Here is a 27,283-nt window from a genome sequence, read left to right as displayed (position 1 = left end):
ATTCTCAGTCTGCCCAGCTCATCCCTTGTAGGAATTTATTTCCCCTCCCCGCCCAAGAACACAGGAACACTCTTTTGCTCGGCATCACTTGCGTGGGGGTGCAGGGTGGTCGTCGCAAACGCAACAGCTCGTGCTCGACGAAACGGAATGAATCAGATGCCACACTTGCAAAATGAGAATAACCCAATTTTTTTTTTAAACCCTGTAAAGCAATAGGACTTTGCGTGGCTCTTATGCGCGCAGAAAACTAAGACAATACGGGGGACATTGCATGGGTGAGCTTCTGAAAATGCCAGGCAATTGAAGCAGAAAGCATGAAATCAAGAGATTTGGGTGGGTGGGTGGGTGGGCACGCGTCGGATTAGGGCTGCTGAGCGGAATATAAAGGGTAAGCCTTCCAGCGGGACAGCTCCGGGGTTCCTTCTCTGCCTTCCGCTGCTGCCCATCGCCGTCTTCTCGCGCGCCAACTCGCCCGCCAACTCGCCCGCCTCTCCCGCCAAAGCCAAAACAACCGATCGCCCACCTACCGCCCCCACCCCGACCATCCTTCAGAGCAACAGCCATGTCCGCCAGCATCAAAGTGTCGACCACCAAGAGGACGTCCACCCGCAGCAGCGCGGGGGGCCCTAGCGTCGTCAGCGGCGGCTTCAGCAGCCGCTCGTTCGGCGGCGGCGTGGGGGGCAGCCGCTTCGGCGCGGGGGGAGGCTCCGCGTTCAGCCGCCGCAGCACGGCGCTCGGCGGCTCGTCGTACCGGGCCGGCTCGGCCGCCTCCAGCTTCGGCTACGGCAGCGGCAGCGGCGGCTACGGCTACGGCGTGGGCGGAGCGGGCGCGGCGATTTCGGCCGCGGCGCTGGCCTCCGCGGCCCCCGTGGACATCGACCGCTCGGTGCTGCCCACGCGCACCCAGGAGAAGGAGGCCATCAAGCACCTCAACGACCGCTTCGCCAACTTCATCGACAAGGTGGGGGGGGGGGGCGGTGTTTTGTCTCCTCGAGCCCCCCGATCGTCATCGGGAGTCAACCATCGCTGGGGCTAAACCCTTCAACGGTGGCAGCTGCTGCGGGCATTGCTCGAAAGTCTAGAAATGGTAACGTGTGGAATAGCGGCCTTGGCTGCACGCAGAGCTACACGTGTTAGGATGTCCCTCTGATAAACTCTACGTGCAGCTCAATGTATGTATGTTGAACTTCTTTCGCACCATACGTAGCCAACCATGCTAATCGGAGGTGCAGGGGAAGGACAACAAAATAAACACGAAAAGCAGTTCAATCTTGTTATGCAGGGTAGTGACACACCATTGGCCTGGAGAAACCTACTGAGCCCTTAATCAGTCATTTATCCTGCACGGTATCTATGCTGCTGAATGCACCATCCCCTGAAAGGCTTTCGTGCTCCCAGACCCATGGGTTGGCAACAGCTGATGTGCGGCATGAGAGGTGCGGTTTCATAATAAAGGATGATGGGGATGGTGATGATGATAGTGAAATGATGACATGGTTGAACAAATGCAGGATGTTCACTGCACATAGCTTCTGGTAGTCAATGCAATGAGGCCTCGTGGCGGTAGTTGTTATGCCAAAATCCTTGTCGTGAAACCGTCCACCACCCAACAAGATTGCCACATTTACAAACATTATTTATTCGGGCTCCTTCTCACTGGTGTTTTCTTATCGAGAAAAGAGAGTGATGTTTCGACCTCTCATGAAAATGTTAAGCCACAATTGTGGAGCGTTTTTATTGGTCAGAATTTGATTGAAACATTGGCCACACACATGAATAATATTTTTGTAAACGTGACAGTTTCATCACGTGGTGGATGGTTAATACCAAACATTCTGGCATGAAAACTGCCACCACGTGGTTCTAACACCAAAAACAAATATGGATCAGAGTTCAATGGGTTTTTTAAACCGTGATATGGATGGATACGAAATGTAACTGCTGTCGCAAATGTAATTAAATTGCACTTTTTTTTCAATCAAGCCAGCTTACATTGGGCAACGTTACAGCACCGTAAATAGCGTGCCTTAAAACGTAATACATTTTAATGTTTTTTTGGGCGGCATGATGATGAAACAATTTATTTTTTATCGTAGCTCGAACTACTTTGCCACTCGCGAGTTAATGCCAAACCCGGATTGGATTTACATCGGTCGGCCCCCGCTCGAGCCAATCCCCCCCCCCACCCCCCCTCCGATTTCCTGAGCCCACTTTGCCTCTTCCTTCGTGTTCACGTTGTTTCAGGTGCGCTTCCTGGAGCAGCAGAACAAGGTGCTGGAGGCACAGTGGTACGCGCTGCAGGAGAAGACCACGACCGGCTCCAGCGTCGACGAGATGTTCGAGGCCTACATCAACGGGCTCCGGAGGCAGCTCGACGGCCTGGGCCACGAGAACGGCCGGGCGAACGGAGACCTGGGCCAGATGCAGGCCGTCGTGGAGGACTTCAGGGCCAAGTAGGTGGCAGCACTGCCATGCGGACCGACCAAACATCGTTGAGGTGTGAAGAGTGGTTACCTTTGCATGCAGGCAGGTGTTCCGAGTTGATATTTAAGCACAAAGCCCATATACTGTGTATCTCCCCACTTAGTTGATTGAATAGTTAATGTTAATTACTTATTTAAAACAGGCGAGACGCCACAGAGTCACACGGCTCCTCGTGTGGAAGGGAAATCGTGTGTTGGATGGCCTCATTCTGTAAAAGCCAGGGGCAGTGGTGGATATGCACGCCTGGCATCCGCCGCTTTGGAGGCTAGGGTTGGTGGATCACAGAGATTTGCAAAACTCCCAACCTACCAGGCCTGAAATATGGTCAGAGAGATAGTGTCGGTTTTTTGTAGGTGCTCCGGTTTACTCCCACATGCAACACACTCATTAAATAATTATCAAAAAAATCGCAATGCAAGACACCCATAATATATTGTGTCTTGCCAATCTGTGAGGCTTCTCTGAGTAAAGAAACACGTGACATTGTTGTCTCTAAGAGTGCTGCAGTTATTGTACCAGGTGTAGCGAGCTGTTATTTAGGTGTCAAATTTCATTTCATGTTTGGGCATTGATCCAATTACATAGGCTGGGCACTTCACAAAATTCACATCAGCCAAGCTATAGGCAGTAAACGTAATATTATGCTAATTTCGCTTCGGTGTCGGTCATCTATTTAAAAAAAATATGTGAGGAAACCCCCAAAACAAGACTCCTCTTTCATTGCCGTTTCAAAAGCAACACTGAGCAGTCACAAAAATGAAATGAAATCTGCAGGGTGTCTTCTGTACTAAGGAGCCCCTTTCCACAGGTACGAGGCTGAAATCTCCCTGCGCACGGAGAGAGAGGACGAGTTTGTCTTTGCCAAAAAGGTGAGTGTGATCAAAGCCCACGGTGTTTTTGGTGCTATAAAAATCCATGGTGTTTTTGGTGCTATAAAAACCCATGGTGTTTTTGGTGCTATAAAAACCCATGGTGTTTTTGGTGCTATAAAAACCCATGGTGTTTTTGGTGCTATAAAAACCCATGGTGTTTTTGGTGCTATAAAAACCCATGGTGTTTTTGGTGCTATAAAAACCCATGGTGTTTTTGGTGCTATAAAACCCCACGGTGTTTTTGGTGCTATAAAAACCCATGGTGTTTTTGGTGCTATAAAAACCCATGGTGTTTTTGGTGCTATAAAAACCCATGGTGTTTTTGGTGCTATAAAAACCCATGGTGTTTTTGGTGCTATAAAAACCCATGGTGTTTTTGGTGCTATAAAAACCCATGGTGTTTTTGGTGCTATAAAAACCCACGGTGTTTTTGGTGCTATAAAAACCCACGGTGTTTTTGGTGCTATAAAAACCCACGGTGTTTTTGGTGCTATAAAAACCCTTGGTGTTTTTAGTGCTATAAAAGTCCATGGTGTTTTTGGTGCTATAAAAAGCCACGGTGTTTTTGGTGCTATAAAAACCCACGGTGTTTTTGGTGCTATAAAAACCCTGAGGGGTGAGTTGAGTTGATCCCCGACCAGGATTCTAACTCTTAATCTTCCGATTAATCACTCACCACTAGCCATTAGCTATCTCACCACTAAATAATATATATAAATTATTTACAAACGCCTGTGATTAGCCTTTTTTTTACATCGTTGTTGATTTATATGTAAGTGCTGTTCATTGTTTATCCTATTTGCAGTCAGTTCTGGCGTGGGATTCATGTCAATAATTTGTGGCTGTCTTTGCTCTTGTTAGTTTTGCACATTCCCTCTACCCTGCAGAGTCCTGTAACTGCCACCACTGCCATTGGTCTTGGGCTGTGATCGTCCTTGTAAAAGAGATGCGGAGCTCAATGGGCTTCCCCAGCTGAGATAAAATCCGAGTCCGACATATCAACCTTTAAGAAGCCACTGCCACGCCACGCATTCTCCACTCTCTGCAGGACGTGGACGGGGCCTACCTGTCTAAGGTGGAGCTCGAAGCCAAACTCGACGGGCTCCAAGAGGACATAAATTTCATGCGATCCATTTTTGCCCAGGTAAAAACGAAACGTACCATCGTTGGTGTGGGTTGCAAGGGCCACGGTGCAAGCCATGAACTAAATCCGGTTTTTTTCGTTGTAGATATGGGAACTTGAGTGAAAGCCACACTACTGTCTGACCTGACACTCGAACTATTATCCCAGGAATTGCTAAACAGAACTGTATGGGAACAAGTACTACATATGGACTGAAATAATTAAACATAGGTCTTTGAAACTGTAATCATCGTCATCAACATCCTTCCTCTGCTACAATGTCATCGGGTCGTCGGTGTACAAATCTTCCTGTCAGTCTTATTTTTTCGTATGGTTGATGTACATGCAGAGCAGCAACTATCATTTCACTTTCAGGTGGTCAAGCCAGGCAACTGAGTCAGGAGCAGCGGAGTAGTATCCCTGTGATGTCTCCTTCGTATTTGTGGATCGGGCATTGCGTCTTTAGACGTTGTATGGTCTGTTCTGGATGGCCAAAGTTGCACACTGGAAAATGTTTTTAAAAAATTACATTTTACATTTGTATCCGCATCTGCCTTGGTTTGCGCAGATGCGGTTTAGGGTGAACCATAAGCTTCGTGGAAGATCAAAACCAGGGATATTCCTGTCAGTGTATCCTCCCGTCTCTCCTCCTCCATCACGCTCCAGTCCTCAGCACTATCTTCCAGATCCTTCCTTGACATTTCACCTCGTAATATTCTCGCACCAGCCCCTCGGTATTCTCCCCCCCCCCCCATTTTTCTATTTTCATCCAACTCCTTTATTTGGCTACTGTTTTCCTTTCCTCTCATCTGCCTATTACATTTCGACCTTGCTCTCCTTCTTTCATTCGATAACTTCATCTTCCTTTAGCATGAACATCTCTGGGCGACTGTAAGGAGGGTAGAGATCATGGGGTCGTCTGTTTTCACTTGATCGAGTGAGTGTTAGCACACTTTTTTGAAACTCATCAATCTCAGCAATGCTTACAATCTCATCAATTCATGTCTGTTTGCCATACATTTGAACGAAATTTTCCTGTCTACTTTCTACTTATTCGCTACTATAGCAATCCTCCACCACAGCACACAGTTCGCTTCCACACGAGCGAAAGATCACGCGTGCAAACGCGCGAGCTTTTAAATCTACATTGAAAGCTCATTTCTTTGGAACTGCTTTTTGCGTTTGATTTTTGTCCTCCCACACCGGTTAGCACGGTTGGCTACGTACAGAGCGATAGAAGTTCAACATACACGTACATACGTACAGCTCCGTGGGTTTCACCTAGTAAATGAAATAGTGACAAAAAAATAAGCAAGTGCCATTCTTTTTACCGACCTTCGGCAGGAGCTCAGCGAGCTGGAGGCCCAGATCAAGCACACCAACGTGCTGGTGGAGATCGACAACAGCCGCAACCTGGACGTTGACGGTATCATCGCCGACGTGCGTCACCAGTACGAGACCATCGCGGCGCGGAGCCGGGCCGAGGCGGACGCCTTCTACCAGGACAAGGTGGGGCAGCATGGTGCTGTTACAGCTGCCTCTCTCTGTCCTCCTGTCCCTCTTTGTGTCTCTCTCTCTCTCTCTGTCCATCTCTCTCTCTCTTTGTGTCCATCTCTCCATCTCTCTATGTCTCTCTCTGTCTCTCTCCCCGTTCCTCTTACCCCTTTTCCTCTGGCACATTCGAAGAGGAGCCCATGCAAGTCCTTCGCGGTTCGGGTGGTTTTCCAACAGCTATTTGCCATGCCAAGCCAGACGTCTGAATATGGCTTGTGGCAAAGCAGGGCAAAGCAGGGCCAAGCAGCGCCGAGCATGGCTGAGCAGGGCCAGAGGTGGGGCTCATGACGCACCCATTGTGTACGACGTCAGTCAGCACATCGTAGGGTACACAAGGTCACTGCGTCACCTGCACGTGTTTCAAATGCGCGCGGTGTCAGCGGCACGGCGTATGCAGTGAAAAAAATGACCTGATGCCTGCTGAGCTGCACGAGGCTGGCTCACCAGATTCATGGCACGGATCACTTGTGCAGTGGAAACGATTTATCTCTCCATCTCTCTGAACGAGTCTCTCGATCGGGCCGTTTGTTGGCGAGCGGCGGCTTTAGCGAGCGCCTCTCCCGCCGTCACACGCGATCAGTTCCAGAGCCTGCACTCGGACAGCGGGAGGAACGACGAGGAGCTGCGCGTGACCAGGAACGAGATCACCGAGCTCAACCGCCAGATGCAGCGCTTCCGCGCCGAGATGGAGGCCCTCAAGAAGCAGGTGAGGGGGGCGGGAGGCGGAGGGGGGGGGCATGCTGATGAGCGACTCGACCACCTGTGAACTGAGATGGATGCAGTTACGAAGCCAGTGCTGAGCCACGTAGCGCGACAGTTTGGTTGACATCGTGAACCATCCGTTACAAACAGATAGACAGCGAGAGTCGATGCATGAACGCTTTCTAACTTAGTTGGGGCAGTTAAAAAAATTTGAGAAAATCAGTGTTCACACGAAAGAATGACACGTCCATGATCTGAAAATGTGGTCAGTTCAGAGTGAAAGCCAGGCCCTGCAACAGTGCAGGAGCTACCATGTGTGCCGGCGGACCTTCTGCACCGGGGGAGGGGAGGTGGGCTCACAGGCCTGTGGGGCTCAGACGCCGGGATACAAATAGGGAGAAGGTGAAATTGGGTCGAGGGGGGGGGGGCCTGTGCCGACCCCACAACCTCTGCGCGTGCGACGTCCCGGGGGGCGGTCCGCGTTTGACGTCCGCGTCGCCCATCCCCCAATCGCGCCGTCCGTCCTCGCAGCGCGCCAAGCTGGAGTCGGCCATCGCCGAGGCGGAGGGACGCGGAGAGGCCGACATCCGGGAGGCCAAGGCGGCCATCGCCCAACTGGAGGAGGAGATCCACAAGGCCAAGCAGGAGATGGCCAGACACGTGCGCGAGTACCAGGAGCTCATGAACGTCAAGCTGGCTCTGGACATCGAGATCGTCACCTACCGCAAGCTGCTGGAGGGAGAGGAATCCAGGTATGTGTGTTCACCTGCAAAACCGGTGCTCAATTTCTTACCGGACGTTTGGCACGTAGCCGGTGGGAAACTGATAGTTGCAGCCACAGCAGAAATGACCCTGAACGTGGTGTGCCGGGTGAAACGCTATTTTATAGGTCACCGACGTAAACAGGTCCTGGCTGAAATTAAGTCGCGATTAACTCAATCTGCATATAAAAAGGTCTCTCTGGCCAAATGAGTAATGTGGTAGCGATAATCTGACATTGGCGGCCTTAAGAAACCGATAGAAATTCCACATTGTTATGTTGGGGCCCACTCTTTCTATCAAATGACGCCACTGATGACTTGCAACCCCAGGAGGAAGATGATGGGCAGAGCTGACCCTGCACTGGAATGTCAATTTGTGACCTTTTGACCTGCGAGTCGAGCCTGCCAGCCACAGCGTCGCCCCTCCTGGGGTAATCTGCATGAGGTCGCTAGCTATCATGATGCTGCTGCAGGGGAACATGTGCTAGGGCCGGGGTTAATTAATCCCAAACGCCCCTCCCACCCCCACCCCCCCCCACCCCCGATCGTACCGCTCGCGACACGCGTTTTCCCCCTTGTCACACCCACCGCGGTGCCCAGGCTGAACGTGATCACGCAGCACCTGACATACGGCGGAGGGCAGCAGATGCTGAGTCAAGGGGGAGGCGTCTACATGGCCGAGGGGGTCACGGGGGCCATCGTCAGCCACAAGACCACGAGCACCGTCACGATGTCGTCCGGTAAAGCACGACACGGCATAGCACGGCGCAGGGCGGGCGCTCCCACTCCCGCGTCGCCGCCACCGCACGTTAATGGCTCGCAGGCCATGCTGGCCGTTAACAGGCGCTCGCTAACGGCACCTGCCTGCCCCATCAGTCACTATGATAGATTCACGTGCGTACGTGCGTGTGCGTGTGTGCGGCTCATGTGCAGGTGCTTACGGTGGCGGAGTCACCTACGAGACTCTTTGAGGACACTCAGAGGAACGGTCGGAGTCGACACAGCAAGCCTGAAGCTTTTCTATACTCGCGCTAATCAGGGGGGCAGTGGGGGGGGGGGGGGGCGGGAAGTGGAGAACTTATGGCTCATGGCCTATATCCTTGCGGCCCATGACCTCGTGAAGGCCACTACTTTAATAAAGCCCTCAACTGACATTTATCAATCACTGCATGCACCTTAACTGCACTGATCGGGTACACAAGGTGGATTTTCGGACACGGCAACAACGGCGTGTTTCTAACCTTGTCCGTGATAAATCAATTCTGTCACTGCGAAGGGCCTCTTACTTGCCATTTCAGTGACCTGGGTCACTCTTGCAAAAAAGACACACCCTCTCGGCCTCTTGACTTCTCACCAGGTTAAACAAAACAAAACTAAATCTAAACTCTGGCAGACGCGACCGACACGTGCGGGGTTAAAATGCGTGGCCAGCCAAAGGGGCCCCATTCGGCCCTCGGCGAGGAGACGGTCTCCCCCCACCCACGCACTTGTCAATCGTCGCGCTTCAACCAGGAGCAGTGAGTGGGCCACGTGGGTGGCCGCGATTGCATTGTGAGACACGACGGCACGCGGACGCGGCCGTGCGGCGGCAGAGGCCAATGCACGAGACCCGTCGCAAGGTTGGCTACGTACGGTGCAAAAGAAGTTCGACGTACATACGTGCTTCTACTCGGATCGCACATTCAGGGTTTCGCGCTGTTGGGGCTCTTTATGGCCTCGCTACAAGAGCTGGGCAGTGCGACAGGTATGCAGGTGCAGCACGGGCAGACACTACCAGGCTAACATGCATATGTACGCACGCGCGCATACGTGCACACGTACGTAGGCACGCATGCACACGTGAGAACGCACGCCATGACTGGAGATCAAAGCTCACGTTTAAACAGCTCTGGCCAAAGACGCGATGGCATGTTCTAAACAGAACAATGGTCACAGTAAGTCATAGTGCCTTTCACAACAAGCACTTTATAATCTACAAATCACTAAAAGTGAAGAAATAAAACTGGTAATTCCGCAAATAAAAGCTTACAAAAAAGGGGAAATGTGTCTTTCAACTTGCAATCAATGCTAAGGATTCGAATTTTAAGATTTTAAATATGTATACACAATTTCGGATGTGATGTGAAAACATCGGATGGGGAAGGTAATACAAAAAAAATAGCAATTTGGACCATGCCGCCAGCACACACAACAGACCACCCTTGCGAATGACGTCAGGGGATCTTAACAAACGTCCACTGTGAAGCAAACAGTGCACGTATTTAATACATACCTCAATACGGTCATTAGCATGGTCACTACACACCGGCGTATTAACCAGGGCGGCTGCTGGAATTGGAACCGCGAGCCTCTGCAACGATCAGCGAACGCGTCGCGTCAAAGCCCGGTTCCAGGGGAGACGGGCACGCACGGCACTCCGGTGGCGGTCGAACCACGCGGCCTAATGACCAACGTACACATCGAATGCTCGGCCCCCACCAGGAGGCGAGTCCCACGCCTGCAACTCGCCCAGAAAGCCCGGACAAAGTCGACGATTCGTCGCTTCCATTGGGACGAGACGTGACGTGGCAGAGGCCGGTGGCTTCACCGTGGACGCCAGACCAGGGCCACGCGCAAGATAACGACCGCGGGAAGAGTTGCACCACGAGAGGCCGAGAAACCTGCGGCACGCGCCTTGAAATATGCACAACCCCATACTGTGTTTTTCATGTGGCTCTTTACATCCCAACCCCCGCTTGTTTGTTTGGGATAAACCCTGCTTGGCTTGCGTGTGTCACATGACTGTCACCGTTTTATACAATAAACTGTTTTTAAAGCTTTTATGATGGTGTTGGTGGTGGTCGCTTAAAACTCTCTATCACACGGGAGTGGTGATGTGGTTAAACAGCAACCGTGACGAACACAGCGTTGGGAGGCAGGCCCTCATCCAGAAGTGGATTGACAAAAAGCACGGCTGGCTGTACGTGGACATGATGGCGGTTGTTGAAGGTGATGGACGAGAGCGTGTTTGGGTTATAGAGCAAAGCTGAACTTAATAACGAACAACAAAAAACCTCAGTCGTCAGTAACACTGTGTGGCCTGAAAAAGAAAATAGATATACGTATATTAAACTTTTTTCGCACCATACGTAGTCAACTGTGCTAATCAGAGGTGTAGTTGGCTACGTACGTATACATGGTGCTTCAAAGAATGTTTAACACTTCTGAGAATTTGCAACACTACCACAATAAATGTGCTGCTGCCTCTGGGCACTAAAGACCACCTGGATAAGATTCCAGGCACGTGTTGACAACGATGGCGAACAAGTGGAGACACTTTGACTTGTTTAAGCTAGTGACATACATTTGTTATTGCATCACAGTGTACTATCCCGTTCTTTTTCCATTAAAAACGATAGTCCCATGTAAGTGTTGACATTTTTTTAAGCACCCTGTATACATAACAGGTCACATCTTGTCCAATGGCACCTTATTCGCAGCACTTGATTACTTGCGCCTGTGCAATCACTGCCAACACAGCGTCAGCGGATAATTTGCCTAATAACGAAAGGCAGCTCATCAAAGTGCCTTAGAGAAGGTGTTTAATCGGTGTACATTAGCGGCTGTGACACGCAGGCCGTTATAACATGGGAAACGCAAAGAGGTCATGAAACAAGGGACGTCGAGAGATGCATGCTGGGAATTACACTGAGAGACAGAAAGTGATACACATCGATCAATAAACAAATTAGAAAAGTTATATTATTTCATTACACTATGTAGCACAATTTTTGATCCTGGGTAGTAAGTGTTATTTCGTAATTGCTTATGCCTAAAAAATATAGAAAATGGCTATTATTCCTCATGAACTTTGCTTCTGTGATCAGAACAGTGATATTTTGAAATTTACCTATTTTCAATGAGAAAACGGCAAATGTGTTTTTCGTTCACATAAAGTCAGAAAAAAACAACATTAATCAAAAATATACATGTATTTATGCTAAAGTAATACAAGAATGACTACAAAAGATTCAGAAATGAGTACTTTTTCGAGATTTACGATTATACTGTAATCACTTTCACGAAGCAGCCCCAAATGTAGTCTCCCATCATGTTCTCGTTTTACTGTCCTTGGTAGCGGCGTTCAAAGTCAACTATATCCTGGTGGAAGCGCTCGCCTTGCTCCTCCGTGTACGTTCCCATGTTCTCCTTGAATTTATCAAGATGAGCATCAAGGATATGGACTTTGAGGGACATCTTACAGCCCATTGTGCCGTAGTTCTTCACCGGAGTCTCAACCAGCTCCACATAGTTTTCGACCTTGTGATTGCCCAGGAAGCCAAAAACTACTACGACAAAGCTGTCCCAAGCCGCTTTCTCCTTACTAGTGAGCTTCTTTGGGAATTAATCGCACTCCAGTATCTTCTTTATCTGTGGTCCGACGAAGACACTGGCTTTGACCTTTGCCTCAGACAGTTTAGGGAAGAAGTCTTGAAGGTACTTGAAGGCTGCCGATTCCTTATCTACAGCTCTGACAAATTGTTTCATAAAGCCCAATTTGATGTGCAGTGATGGCATCAGCACCTTCCGGGGGTCCACCAGTGGCTCCCACTTGACGTTGTTCCTCCCCACAGAGAACTCGGTCCGCTGTGGCCAGTCCCGTCTGTGGTAGTGCGCCTTGGTGTCCCTGCTGTCCAAAACGCAAAGATAGCAGGGAAACTTGGTAAAACCGCCTTGGAGACCCATCAGGAATGCCACCATTTTGAAGTCGCCGTACTCATCATACTTCAAGGTGTCCAGCAAGGTCTTGATGCTGTTGTAATCCTTTCTGAGGTGCACCGAGTGAGCCAGGGGAAGAGACGGGTACTTGTTACCATTATGGAGCAGCACGGCCTTTGAGGCTCCTGGATGAGCTATCAATGAAATGGCACTACTCATTCTAGTTACAGGCGATTTTGATTGCCTCGAACAGACTGGTCGCATTGTGACAGAAGCAGAGCCCATCTTGACAGGTGAAGAAGCTGCAAAAAGGATGGTGACACTTCTTCTGATCTGCGACTTGCACACTTTCATCCAACAAGTTCCACAGCTTGAGCCTAGACATCAAAAGCTCGGCATTGGACTTGGTGAGACCAAGATCTCTGATCAAGTCGTTGAGGTCTTTTTAGTTGGGGTAGTATGGGTTTCTCTCCTCAGCTCCACCTCTGAAATTTTCATCGGGATCTACAACGTCTTCCTCACTCTTCCTCACTCTCTGCTCTCTTCTAAAGACGGCTGCTCTCTCTCCGGAGGAGTGGGTATGGGGAGCTAATGGCAGTGTGGCACCAGGGCGATGGATGAATAAAGGTCCGAATACGTGATGGCAGGTGCATTCTTGCCTGTCCGACGTTTGGAAGGGTCCACCATGCAGAAGTAGCAGCTGCTTGAGTGGTCAGTGGGTTCCCGCCAAATTATTGGGATAGTGACCTTCATGGCTCTCTTTTCCCCTCTGTACCATCCTATAAAAAATACATTTATATCACCCATGACTAATGTGTAAGAGATTCTCGCAACATTTTTCATATATGATATCTTTTTTCAATAATATTGAAAATTGTCAAACATTTTTTAATTAAAAACTTTTACAATTTTACAAATTTTTACAAATGTTATAACATAAAATTCCGAGCAACAATTGTCCATCTTACCTTCCAGAGTTTTTTGCATTGCTCGCAGGTGAAATGAGGTGCCCAGGGTTTGTCTTGATCTCTGACAGGCAATCCGAAATATACCTTGAAGGCCTCACACATCTTAGTACTCTGTGGAAGCATCTGCTTTTTCGCTCTTATCTTGATAAATTGGCCACAGACATAGCAAAATGTGTCTACCAGATGCTTGCAGCCTCTTAATGCCATCTCAGAAAAATGCAGATATGTATCCACTTAGGCAGCTGGAACTAAACTGAACTGGTGGGCTTAAGGCTTCTGTATTTATACTACTATTTATATTACTGGAAAGTTCCAGAATGTTCTAGAAGTTACTCCAAGTTTACTCAGCACTGAATCTATCCGGAAAATTCTGGAAAATAGGTCAATTACAAAATATCACTTTCATTGTCACAAACGCAAAGTTTGTGGGTGAATAAGACATTTTCTATGCTTTGAGGCATAATCAATTAGGAAATAACACTTACTACCCAGGAACAAAAGAAGTATTGTTACACAGTGTTATTAGTAGTATTGTGCTTGTTTAACCAAGAAAGCCTATCTGAGCCTCTTGACTCATTTTTGCCGGAGGGTCCTGTCACGTTTTCGAAACAGGGGGCGATGGTTGCTACGTTATATTCCCAAGTAATTCGCAGGTCACGTTTTGAATTTGGCAAATGTGTATGTATGCGTGATGAAAAAATACGAATAGGCTTTACCCTTCTGGCAATACAACGGGAGGTGCTTAAGATGTTCGAACACCAAATCGATACCTATTGCAAGGCACCAAGTCTGCATGAACCACACATACGTGTGGCTAAACATGCAAACAAACATGCTCTCATATGCCTTGTCTATGAAACTAATTGGCCTAAACCATAGATATAACTGCTCATCCCCAACTATTAATGCTTTGTATATATGTACGTTGAACTTATTTCGCACTGTACGTAGCCAACAGTGCTTTGTATGTATGTTGAACTTCTTCCGTACTGCATGTAGCCAACCATTCTATGTATGCACGTACACTGAACTTCTTTCACACCATACGTAGCCAACCGAGCAGATCGGAGGCACGACCGAATTGGACCGTGACGCCGACACACGGTGGCCCACTCTTGCGTTAGGCGTCGCCGGACTTTTTTAACATCCACTGCGAAGCAGAAAGTGTGAATTATTACGGTCGTTACACAGAAGCGCATAATTAATCAGGGTGGCCGCTGAGTTCGAACGGCAATCCTCTGCAACAATCGCTGAGCGTGCTACCGCTGAGCCCCCCAAGCCCCACCGCCGGTTGTAAAATAATCAGAATCGGAATCTTTATTTAGACTGGAGGAATCTGATGAGCTATGAAGCGGTGGGTCAGAAAGTTGCAATACAAAAAGTATTGTAAAGGTAAGCAAGAAGTCACCAAAATAAATACGTGAAAATAAAGTATATAAGTGTAAATTCCAAAACTATATAACTTCCTTCCGATTTTTCAACAATAAATGCAAGCCTGGGCAAGGCCGCAAAACAACAACAGTCCGAGACCATAGGAAGACAACACAAAAGTCTCTAAATAAAATTGCACATTAAAATTTAACTATCGATACAGGGGTAAGGATCAAAGTTGCAAATCACATTGGCAAATGTGGTTGTATCCAGCACTAATCTTATGCTTCAGGATGTTTTTTTGAAAGAAGATTCACGATGCCAAGGGAGGAAAACAAGGTTGTTTTCGAAGCTCAGGTGCTGCAACGGCAAAAGGATTTGCCACCTATTCCAAAGCTCGTTCTTGGGATAGTCAAAAGCGAGCTTGTGCAGGACGCACGGCTCGAAGTGAGACCGCACTCACAGGGACACGGCACTCTAAGAGACACGGCACTCTAAGGGACACGGCACTCTAAGGGACACGGTACTCTAAGGGACACGGTACTCTAAGGGACACGGCACTCTAAGGGACACGGCACTCTAAGGGACACGGTACTCTAAGGGACACGGCACTCTAAGGGACACGGTGCTCACAGGGACACGGGGCCCTAAGGGACACGGCACTCTAAGAGACACGGCACTCTAAGGGACACGGCACTCTAAGAGACACGGCACTCTAAGGGACACGGGGCCCTAAGGGACACGGCGCTCAACAGGACACGGCGAACAGTCGAGACGAATGATGGGGTGGCACCCAAGGGAGGGAAACGTGCCAGAGAGGGGCGCCCACCACAGAGGCGGATCTCTGATGTCATCGAGTGCAAGTGCTCGGTAGATTACTGCATCGATTGAATGTGGTGGCAGTGATGTGGAACAATTTTTAGAACGTTTATTTGTAATGGCTTATACCACCTCCCCAGTAACAGCGTCGATTCCGCACGCAGAGTGATCACGCGTCACCAGACCCCTCTGCCACTTAACGGCAACAACACAGCCGCCTGCCTGAAAAAAACAAAACTGAACGTGAGGAGCAGAAGAGAAAATAAATGTTTTTTGGGTGCGGTCTGAAAAGCACAGATTGTCAAGGCCTCAGTTGGCAGAGACTGCTCCAGACTACGGGGGGTGGGGGATTGCAGACAGACAGCTCCGTTCTGCTGTGCTAAGCCGAGTGGATCTCACACTCAGCAGCAGGTCCATCGCACGTAAGTGCAGGTTTCGTGATGGTACACATGGATTCAATGGCGTCGCTCAGTTAAGTCGGGTGACCACTTGCCTTTGCCGTACTATAAGTCTACTGCAACCTGCAAAGGACATGGACCCCGTACCATAGCTGAATAAAGACCTCCCCACAACGTGTTCATCCAGCAGTCGATTTGCCGTACACATCGCTGGTGAACACAGCCGCAAGATAATTATGAACAATGGCCTCCCTCATGGCTCACTCGGCACTCGCACCCTCACTATTTGACAATACTCGATACAAAATACTCTGACAGCTCATCGACTGTTATTGGAGGCATATTTCCTTCGCTGGAGACTCAGACCACATCCCTCCTAAACCACCTGAACAATCGTGCAGTAGATGCCACCCTTGATGTGTTCTTGTGTGGTAGACCAGTGTACTACGACCCCACGGCCAAATATCTAAGAAACATCATGGACAAGAGTCTGAACTTCAAGCACCACATCAAACAGATGCCTGAAAAGATCAAATCAAGAATGGCCGTGCTATAGAAACTTGCAAAAATTTCCTTGGGTGCCTTAAATTATGTGCTGCGAAAATGCTGCCCTCTCACTGATGATCTAATCCGTAGCAGAGTACTGTGCTCCAGCCTAGTCTGGGATCTCGTACAAAAAAACACAACAGGCACAATAAAATCATGCAATGCGCATCAGAATCGGAACACTGAAACAGACACCAATTCCAAAGCTCACTGTTTCTAGCGAACATTCTGACACCAAACATCTGCAGAGACCTGCAAAAAGCAAAGGAGAGGACACCTATTGTTGTGGCCCAGGCTCTACCCCTCAACCAAGGCCTCAAAAATGTTACCTCATCACTGAATTAAGTCCCAATCTCCCTTCTGGGATTGCGCTGTTGTCATCATCCTAAAGTCCCACCCAGATACCGAAGAAAGTTGGCTAAACAGAGTGGAACAACGCAGACATCCAGAATAAATACGTCATTTGAGACCCGAACATCGCACCTCCTGGCATTGACATTGATGGTGCAACCTTCAATCACATCAGAACATCAACAGGCCCATGCGCACACCTTCTTCATGAATGGAAAATCACAGACAAGCCAGAGTGGTGCGATCATGGCCCTGCAACACAAACCATGGTCCATATAGACAACCACTGCAGTATGTGCTCCTTCAACGGTGGAATATTAAAACTACACAAACTCTTGCTTCGAGCCCTCTCTCATCCTAGCTAGCAGGCCTCGACATTTATCTTCTAAACATATTGCTGCTGTCATGTATGTATGTTTGTTGAACTTCTTTCGCACCATACGTGGTGCGAACCATGCTAATCAGAGGTGTGGGGGAAGGACAGCAAGAATAGTATTGTAGATTGGTCATGGCTGCTGATCATAACGGTGCCCATTAATGTCATCTGGATGGGCAAAATCGAATTTGTGTAATCCTCACTCGCATAGTCCGTCATATGGATGGGGGCCTCTGCACACCGCATCAGCCATAGGGATAGTTTGGCCATATTTCACCACGCTGTTGGGTGAAAGTTGGTGAAAGTGGCAAGGTGGGAGGGGGGCGTGGGTCACGGGCACCCGGGAAAGGTGTCAGATATGACACACCAAACCGCTGCTATCCGTGGCCAAATTAAAAGTTATTCCCATTGTGAAATTTTCTGGCTCCACCTGCGAAATGCGGTGATTTTTAGACGCGAGGCGTTTTACGTTTCACCTCCTTCACCACAGGCGAGAGGTTTGAGTGGGGAGCCGGTGCGGGAGGTGATCTCACTACCGACAAGGCGTGCAGGCATGCTGGAACACAAACCCGAGTGGCGGCCACAGACCGGCACGGAGCCTCCCTTAATCTGCGCGGTGCACACACGGCGGACCCGCCTTGATATTACTCACAGTCTGGGGCGATCATCTGCTTTCACTCCTACCTTCACCCCCCCCCCGGCCGCAACCCCCCCCCCCCTCCCCCGTGTCATTGGGGCGACTGAAAACGTACTTACGTTGCAACGAATGTAAAAATGTTCCTCCATTGATTAACGTCGCAACACGTTCGCTCCCCCCCCCACCGCCCCCCCCCCCCCCCCGCCATCAGAGCCACTGGAGTGTGAAGGCTCGTCGGGGCGAAACAGAAAAAGCGTTCGGATTCAAAAATAGCCCCCCGTGTGCCCGGTATCGCGCGCGAGCCGGGGAAGGGGGTGGAGGTCTGCAATTATGACACGAATGTGTCATGACAATTAATCAATCAGTCTAGGCGAACGACTGACTGAAGCCTTTGGGTGTAGCCCTGTGCATCATCCAAATTCTTACGTGGATCAGCCAATTGAGCGGTGGGAGCCTCTTTCGGGAATTAAAAGGGGGTTGGTGGTGGGGCTGGGGTGGTCGGCTGTTCGTCGTCGCTATAAAAGCCTCGGCTCTCTGGCTCCGAACCTCAGGTCTCCACCTCCGCTCGTTTTTGTTGAAAGCCCGACGCGCCTTTCCCAGCAGCTGCTTCTATTCTGCCCCGTCAGCACAACAACCGCTACTACCACCACCCGTACTTCGCACCCGGCAAAAATCTACCTTCGATCAGCAGCCATGTCCGCCAGCATCAAAGTGTCGACCACCAAGAGGACGTCCACCCGCAGCAGCGCGGGGGGCCCTCGCGTCGTCAGCGGCGGCTTCAGCAGCCGCTCGTTCGGCGGCGGCATGGGGGGCAGCCGCTTCAGCGCGGGGGGAGGCTCCGCGTTCAGCCGCCGCAGCACGGCGCTCGGCGGCTCGTCGTACCGGGCCGGCTCGGCCGCCTCCAGCTTCGGCTACGGCAGCGGCAGCGGCGGCTACGGCTACGGCGTGGGCGGAGTGGGCGCGGCGATTTCGGCCGCGGCGCTGGCCTCCGCGGCCCCCGTGGACATCGACCGCTCGGTGCTGCCCACGCGCACCCAGGAGAAGGAGGCCATCAAGCACCTCAACGACCGCTTCGCCAACTTCATCGACAAGGTGGGCACGAGCCGCAAGTGCTCATGCGCGCGCCCGCGCCTATTTCACTTTGTGACGTGGGTGGTGGGGGCGACGTTGCCCATTTGGTTGACAACTTCGACGCGCTCATATGGGCCCAATGTGACGAATTCTCACAATCGCTCGGAGCTCAGCGAATGGTTGGTGTTGGCTTTTGCGATCCAGACCCAGAATCTCACGAATTTGGCATTAGTTGTTCATCTCTCGACTCACACTGGAATACCGTAGCTGTTTTTATTGCTTAAGTTTGCTCACTGTTGGCGGCCTGTGCATAGAATCTAATGGGCTGCAAGTGAACTCTGGGAAACAAACATTCTTGATTTGTGCCCAGGTTTTTATATTGTGATGTGGCACAACATCAGGTGGGGTAGCTAAACGAGTGCCAATACAATCTTCACAATTGCTGGGATTCGATCGACGGCTTTAATGTTTACTTATGGTGCCATTATGATAAATTCACTCATTTATAAGCAAGTTTAAGCCTCCGCGATGTCATAAAACGATTTAGAAATTGGCTTTCATGCCAACAAACTGGCCCAATTCAGAGTAACACTGCCCAGGTCAAAGTAAAAACCGGGGCTCTTTTGCGTTAGCTTCTCAATGGACAGCCACTCGTCGCAAACAAGCGCAGAATGTTCCAGGTGCACATGGAACCTACGAGACTCCCGCTCGGGGAACTCTCTCCGGCCACCCTGCGGGGCACGGCAGCTGTCTGTCCCCGCTCGAGCCAATCACTCCCCGATTCCTGAGCCCACTTTGCCTACTCCTTCGAATTCTCGTCGTTTCAGGTGCGCTTCCTGGAGCAGCAGAACAAGGTGCTGGAGGCACAGTGGTACGCGCTGCAGGAGAAGACCACGACCGGCTCCAGCATCGACGAGATGTTCGAGGCCTACATCAACGGGCTGCGGCGGCAGCTCGACGGCCTGGGCCACGACAAGGGTCAGCTGAACGGAAACCTGGGCCAGATGCAGGCCGTCGTGGAGGACTTCAGGGCCAAGTAGGTGGCTGCGTCCGCCTCTCATCCAACATTCGCAGCCGTGTGGGGTTTTTTTTTTTGTGGCATAGCAGCGGTGGGGGCAAGCAGCTCGCAATCGGAAGGCTGCAAGTTCAAATCCTGGTATGGAATTGACTCTAACCAACCACGCTCTCCGCTCACCCTCGCCTCCCCTCCTGAGTCGATAAACTGAGTAGCACGTTGTGGAGATATTGGCAGTGGTTGCCCTGTGGATGAACTCTCCTCCGACATGGGAATTTGAAATTTGCACCGCTGGCTCAGGGCTGAAAACTGGATACGAGCACTTGCCTCCTCGAATGCTCATTTGAGCAGGAAATCACTTCGCTTTTCATTCGCTGTAATGCAATACCCTGGTCTATTGAAGCGAACGAGTCGATGATGGCAATGGAATGCTGGGAAGTGGAAGGTAAAGGCGCAGCCCTGCAACTGCTTGCCCCACATCACTGCTAGTGGAAGAAGCCTCGACCAGAAGGATCTCCACGCAGCCCCTCTCGAGGGTATTTAACCCACTCGTCCAACGCGGTCCAGACAACGTTGAAATCACTGAGATTGAAAACTCATTTCTTTAGAGCTGCTCTTCCTGTGTATTTTGCTGTCCTTTCCCCGCACCTCCGATTAGCACGGTTGGCTACAAACGGTCCCCACAGTTTACCCCACCACCCACCACCTGCCGTGCAACCGAACTGTGGTGTGCCCATTCATTATGCTGGTTGGACGGAGGCGGTGGCAAGGGAGCGGCGGTGGGGGGTTGGATTTCAGAAACTTTTCCCCGTGTTGTGCCAGCTGCCGTGCCGGGAGATTGAGCCGAGGACCGTTGGTAACCATTATAACGCGGCAACGTCTATAGAAGCATTCCAAGTTCATTCATTATTTTTGATACATCTAAAACTAACAAAATATATATATAACAATAATTCAAAATGTTTTTTTTTGCTTGCAGATACGAGGCAGAGATCAACAACCGCAACGCAGCCGAGGGCGAGTTCGTGGTCGTCAAGAAGGTGGGAAAGCGTCGCGGAATTATTCTGCCCTGCGCGATGATTGCGGTGGGGGGGTGGGTTATTGTAATTGTTGACGTGCAAAACGAGAACTCGCTGGGGTCGTGGTGCTCGCGCAGTCCCGCGGCACTTGCAGGAACCCCACTGGTGGCTCTGGTCACCGTGAATGTCCAGAAACCACCCCCACCTAAAACCCACCCACCCCCACCCACCCCAAGATGTCCAGATACGGATAGGAGACGCCAACACATTTTTGGATAAAAAATATTACGGTGTCGGCGTTTTTTTTCTTTCTTCCGTCAACAAAGGCAACGTACTTTCCAATTTTATTGACCACGGAACATTTAAAACAATTTATTTGGTGCTGCTGCCGCTGTGTCGGCAGTGCCGGTGGTGTACGAGCACATATACCAAGACAAGAAACAACTGCGACATATTTGTCATGAACACAGCGGCCCGAAAAGAATTAGACCATATGTATATGTAGAAGTAGGCAACATTTCGGGCAGCAGTGGCCCTTCTTCAAAGCACACAAACTAAGTACGCAATTGCCAGAAACGTCGCCTGTTATATATTTACCTTTTAATGCTACGCGCAGGAATGATATTGACGAATGTGTTCTTTAAATACAGAGCAGTGCACAAACAGTGGGCTCAGTGCCGAGTCGCTGACCAGTAGATGCATAGATCCAATAACGAACTTAACTTTTTTATATTACCAGGTAAGGCCCACTAGCCTATGTAGCTATTTTTTAGAAACGACTTGGCCACAAATCATAGCTCATCGTGTGAAAATATATAGCAAACAAATATTATATTCGCATGTTTCTAAATGTGGAGGTAAAAACCAGATTCACGTGACCACAGGGAGAACATGCAAACTCCAAATATACAGGAGTCGGGATCGAACCCAAGGACTCCTATGGACCAGGCGAGGTAGTTAACATCTTGCCACCGTAGCACCCATAATATAATTATGGTGCAACAGGACTCCTTTTATCTGACCCCTGACCCCAACGCGAGCAATTCACTGATGGGGACAGCCCCAACATCCGAGGCGTAGCTGCACCACTAACCCACGTCATCTCTCGCTCTCTCCCAACATCCGAGGCGCGGCAGCACCGCTAACCCACGCCATCTCTCGCTCTCCAACCACAGGATGTTGATGGGGCGTACCTCTCCAAGGTGGAGCTTGAGACTCGCCTACAAGGCCTCGTGGACGAAATCAACTTCCTGAGGAGCATCTTCACCCAGGTGGGCTCACTCTCGGTCACAACATCGTGACGTCATAGGGGGGGGTGGGCAATCTTCGCCTCCTCACTGTTCCAGAATAGAGCCCCCGTCTGTGAGGCAGGCCCAGTGGCCACAATCGGAAGGTTGCGAGTTCAAATCCCACTTGGGGATCGGCTCAGCCCATAATCCATCTTCACAGCCAGACTTCACGCGTCGACGTCACCTTCCTCCACACCACAGTACGCTGACACCGCGTGGCCCTTCGGCAGGAGCTCAGCGAGCTGGAGGCCCAGATCAAGCACACCAACGTGCTGGTGGAGATCGACAACAGCCGCAACCTGGACGTTGACGGCATCATCGCCGACGTGCGTCAACAGTACGAGACCATCGCGGCGCGGAGCCGGGCCGAGGCGGACGCCTTCTACCAGGACAAGGTGGGGCGGCGTGCCACCGGCGGAGCGGCGTCGTTACTCGTCTCTCTCCACCCTCCTGTCTCTCTGCGTCCCTCTCTGTCCGCCTATCTGTCCGTGTCCATCTCTCCCTCTCTCCATCTCTCTCTATTTCTACCGCCAAGTACCCCCGCTCCCCCTGCCTCCCTTGCCCCATTGCGACAAAATGTCACCCACCAAAATTATTTTGCCCCCCCTGCGCTACCGGCACCGGTCCGTTGTTGTTGCCGTTCGGCGGCTTTAGCGAGCGCCTCTCCCGCCGTCGCGCACGATCAGTTCCAGAGCCTGCACTCGGACAGCGGGAGGAACGACGAGGAGCTGCGCATGACCAGGAACGAGATCACCGAGCTCAACCGCCAGATGCAGCGCTTCCGCGCCGAGATGGAGGCCCTCAAGAAGCAGGTGAGGGGAGGGGGTGGGCGGGGGGACTGGGGGAGCATGCCGACGGGCAGCTCCACCGCCGACGAACTGAGCAGGCGCCACCAAGAGGCAGGGCTAGAATCCGGGAGACCGCTCACGGAAGCCACAGACATTTCACGCGAACGCCGGTCACCCTCACAGCGGCTTTTGGCTTGCCATCGAACAAGGACGGTGGTCACCGCATCGCGCGCTTGTAGATGCACTCCTGCGGCCGTCTGGAACGCTCCTCCGTCCGATATGTTTAAGCCACTGGAGCTATGCACTTTTAAATCTAAGATTGAAAACGAATTTCTTTAAAACTGATTTTTGTGTTTAGTTTGTTGTCCTAAACCCCTCACCTCCGATTAGCGCGGTCGGCTACGTGCAGCGCGAAAGATGTTCATTACATACATACCGAGAGGTATACTGGAGGTGGTGTGCTGGGTGTGGAAATATTGTCTGGGTTGCTGACCCAGGTACACCTCGCTGAAGTTAAGCCCTGCGCCACCCCTGAGTACAGCTGCTTCTCATAGTGACTCAAAGTTTAATTTAAATAAAGCAAAGGAGAGGTGGCCAGACATGGCTCTTTGATCAATGTAGCTGGTTTTCAGTCGCAAGCAACACAACATTATACTCCAGTTGTGTCGAAATTGGGTTATCTTCATGACAGTTATAGTGCCCCCTCTATTAGACAGACAAATGGATGGAAAAAGTTGATGGCCCCTCTATTAGGGGCGGATGGACAGACAAATCGATGGATGGACAAAGCTAAAGTTGGAACGCTTTAAACCTTCGTTGTGAAAGCATCAAACAACACAAAGCATTCTGACAGAATAATGACACGTCCACGATTTGAAAATGTGGTCAGTTCAGAGTGAAAGCCGGCCCTGCAACAGTGCCGGGGGGGTCCTTCTGCACCGTGGGAGGGGAGGTGGGCTCACAGGCCTATGGGGCTCAGACGCCGGGATACAAATAGGGAGAAGGTGAAATTGGGTCGGGGGGGGGGCCCTGTGCCGACCCCACAACCTCTGCGCTTGCGACGTCCCAGGGGCGGTCCGCGTTTCACGTCCGCGTCGCCCATCCCCCAATCGCGCCGTCCGTCCTCGCAGCGCGCCAAGCTGGAGTCGGCCATCGCCGAGGCGGAGGGACGCGGAGAGGCCGACATTCGGGAGGCCAAGGCGGCCATCGCCCAACTGGAGGAGGAGATCCACAAGGCCAAGCAGGAGATGGCCAGACACGTGCGCGAGTACCAGGAGCTCATGAACGTCAAGCTGGCTCTGGACATCGAGATCGTCACCTACCGCAAGCTGCTGGAGGGAGAGGAGTCCAGGTATGTGTTCCGCGTCACACCGCCTCAATCTGCAGAGCAGATTTCCTGTTTCAAGCGCTGAACACTGGGCCACAGAGACGTTTTGGAGAACCCGGGCAAGATAAACGAAACGATAATCATATTATTTTTTAACAGTTAAAGCCCACTGAACTACGTAGCTCTTTTTCAGAAGCGACCTGGCCACAAAATGCCAGGTGAGGTCCCCTTGGCCCCCATCTGAGTCCCCGAGTCTCAAACACCTCCCCCTCGGATCTGAGGCCTGAGCCAAATTGACTTTGATGTGCTTATGAGAGCGACAATGTCAGACCCAGTGCAGAGTTGCTGCTGGGAAACGTCAGTTCAGAAGACACGATATTTTATTTAGAGACATGCTACATCGGTTAACATTGACTTTTTGGTTTTATCCACAATACCGGTAAGACTCAATGTTCACGTTGGATGTAAAAGCATCACACCACTGCTAGAGCCACTAGAGGCGCTGTCAGTCACTTCCGTGTTTGAATTGTTGTGACAGGTTGGTAGATTCCATTCACGAATAAATATATATTTTTAGTCTCAGTTTGTCCCATCTCGTTTGTATTGTTTCTTGCCGTGAATAGTTTGTGTTTGCCCACGAGCCTAAACGTAACCTCGATATCTGTAGCTGTGTATAATATGCACATTTTTTATCGTTAAGCAATCAAAAATACGAATTTGCTCCGAAGGACCGCTGTCCAAAACGTCGCCTATGAAATATTTTTGTTCCTTTTAAGGCCACAATATTGTTGACGAATGTGTCGACCTTTTATTATTACTATTATCATTTGTGCTTGTGCACCACTGCCAACGCAGTAGCAGCATCATCAGAAGATGATTCATCAAAGCAAAATAGAAACGATCCTGGGTAGTGGTGGTGGTGGTGGACGAAAAAACCAGGACAGGTGGTCAACCCCGAGCTGTCTCTCATCCACACCAGGCTGAACGTGATCACCCAACACATCACGCAGAGCGGGGGACAGCTCCACAGCCAGGGAGGATCAGCCTTTGGGGGAGACATGATGTGCTCCATCGGCGGAGGTGGAAGCTACAGCGGAGGTGGAAGCTACAGCGGAGGTGGAAGCCACAGCGGAGGTGGAAACTACAGCCAGATGAGCTCCGGCTCCATCAAGATGTCAAGTGAGTGGCTGAGACCCCCCTCTGCTCCCCTCACGCCCCCCCCCACCTTGCACACCCCATCCCCCCCCCCCCACCCTGTCACCTCCACGCATCTGTCAACAGCTGTCCAATCACAAGCCGGAGAAAGTACTCCACTTATGGAAGGGCATATATGATGTTCTAGGGGTGTGGTGGTTAGTGCACCACGTTACAAACCCGGAGAGCCCAGTTCCATTCCCGGCCATGGCTCACGTCAGCGGCGAGCAGCATCTGAACCGATCCTAGGCTCGAGCCACGGGGATAAATCATTGAAGAGCGCTCTCCTTCGGTTCTCTATCAGCAGCAGCCATGATCTATCCACTGCTGTTTGAAGGACGCTTCCATTTTTCTCCCCACACAAAACAACCGTGGCTCCCGGGGGGAGATCAAGACGCAGCTCATTTGCGCCTCTTGACTAATCGCGCTTTCGGTGAAAGTGAGCGTCACTTGCGGGCGGAGGCATCAACGGTGATTGGTTCCACGGATGAACTCACTTCCGTGATGGGAACTCCGAATTTCCACCACCACTGGTGGCTCTGGCAGGGCTCTAACTATTACACTTTTTTACCAGGTAAGGCCCACACAGAGCTGTATAGCTTTTTTACAGTAACGACCTGGCCCTCACAAATGATAGCTCAACGAAGTGGCGTATCATCACGTGGAAATCTCTAGCAGCCAAATACTCTTAACACGAATGTTGATTCTAACTGTGGAGGGGGAAACCCCGGAGGATCTGGAGAAAATCACACGTGGCTACGGGGAGAGAGAGAGATAGAGAGACGTGCAAACTACAAATATACAGCAGGCGTCAGAGTCGGGAAATGCCTCAATGGTCTTTTGGGCCGAATAATCACTCTCCCTTTGTCTTCCACAGCACACTACTAAAGCCCACACGGTTGCCAAGAGATCCCAGAGGCATTCGCGAAGAAGGACCGCATCACGTCGACTTTGCTCCCCCCACACACCACGAGCACTCGACAATGTTTATGACAGTGCCGCTTACGCTTCTATTTGCTAAGGGAACTTACACATTGCTCCAATGCCACACGGCAGTTTTGTGAAACAATGCTAGAGAGTGGAACGTCGCAAAGACTGTTCTTCATCAGATTCACTTGTGATGTCATCCCCCCCACTGATAATTGGCGCTCGGCTCACGCGCTCTGAACACCGCGAGTAGTTAGCTGTACAGCGAACTCGTGTCTGTGGCCAGACATCCCTCCATTTGACAGCTTATTTTCTACTACGTTGCCAATGCTAGAAATGCTAAATGCCATCTATTTCTTGTCAAAAAAAATTAGACTTTTTTTCATGGCTTGCTTAACCATACACAATCATGGATTATTAAAAAAATCTTTGTTAAAAAAAAACGTTCTAAGTTGTGTTATCTCTGCGGTATTTGAGGGGGCGTATTGACTCCTGCTTGGTGGCATTACACAGACGCCCTGTGGCAGCTCATCGCGTTGTTATGCACGATGTCCGACGTTTCGCTCTACGTGCTGGGAGCTCCTCCAGGAACTGAATTAAATTCAGGATCGGAGCTTCTTCAGGAACTGAATTAAATTCAGAAAACGTATTCAATGACAAAAAAATGTTAACTCAACAAATGCATCAATAACACTGACTTTCAGGCAACGGCCCCATCTTCTATGGCATGTGAAGACATGTGAAGATATGCCACTGCCCGAAATGTCACCTATTTTTTGTTCTTTTAAGGCCCCAGTGTTATTGACAAATGTGTTGCTGGTTATTAATTAGGATTAACGTGTGCTTGTGCACCACATTGGAAGCATCGCTAAATAATTAGCATTGAGTCAGATCAGCCTCTCCCTCGATGTCGCAGTTTCTGAAACAATATCGGCCAGTCTTCCAAAGCGGACTCTGCCACTCAGCATCGAGGAATTGCCAAAAACTAAATTA

At 50.5% G+C, this 27,283-nt stretch overlaps 2 protein-coding genes and 1 long non-coding RNA gene across 3 annotated transcripts in view; 2 read left to right on the top strand and 1 right to left on the bottom strand.

The window, feature by feature from the left end:
* Positions 1-27,283, bottom strand: part of LOC116943824 (uncharacterized) — a 67,348-nt gene that overhangs the window by 36,769 nt on the left and 3,296 nt on the right. The gene's annotated exons all lie outside the window — the stretch shown is intronic.
* LOC116943823 (keratin, type II cytoskeletal 7-like) lies at positions 361-10,316 on the top strand. The gene is made up of 9 exons (XM_032957054.2): positions 361-961; positions 2,245-2,453; positions 3,293-3,353; positions 4,405-4,500; positions 5,824-5,988; positions 6,614-6,739; positions 7,267-7,487; positions 8,097-8,236; positions 8,430-10,316. Exons 1-9 carry the CDS (start codon positions 563-565, stop codon positions 8,465-8,467), a joined length of 1,455 nt encoding a protein of 484 aa, XP_032812945.1. The 5' UTR covers positions 361-562; the 3' UTR covers positions 8,468-10,316.
* Positions 18,155-26,821, top strand: LOC116943822 (keratin, type II cytoskeletal 8-like). Its single transcript, XM_032957053.2, has 9 exons — positions 18,155-18,752; positions 19,559-19,767; positions 20,726-20,786; positions 21,941-22,036; positions 22,285-22,449; positions 22,741-22,866; positions 23,973-24,193; positions 25,149-25,348; positions 26,241-26,821. The coding sequence occupies exons 1-9, from the start codon at positions 18,354-18,356 to the stop codon at positions 26,249-26,251; spliced, it is 1,488 nt and encodes a 495-aa protein (XP_032812944.1). The 5' UTR covers positions 18,155-18,353; the 3' UTR covers positions 26,252-26,821.

This window comes from Petromyzon marinus, chromosome 19 (assembly GCF_048934315.1).
Source record: "Petromyzon marinus isolate PM22_M1 ecotype Great Lakes invasive population chromosome 19, UKy_Petmar_22M1.pri1.0, whole genome shotgun sequence".
In the NCBI taxonomy this organism is placed as follows: domain Eukaryota; kingdom Metazoa; phylum Chordata; class Hyperoartia; order Petromyzontiformes; family Petromyzontidae; genus Petromyzon; species Petromyzon marinus.
The sequence above is the reverse complement of the archived record's forward strand: the minus strand, read 5'-3'. Positions and strand labels throughout refer to the sequence as shown.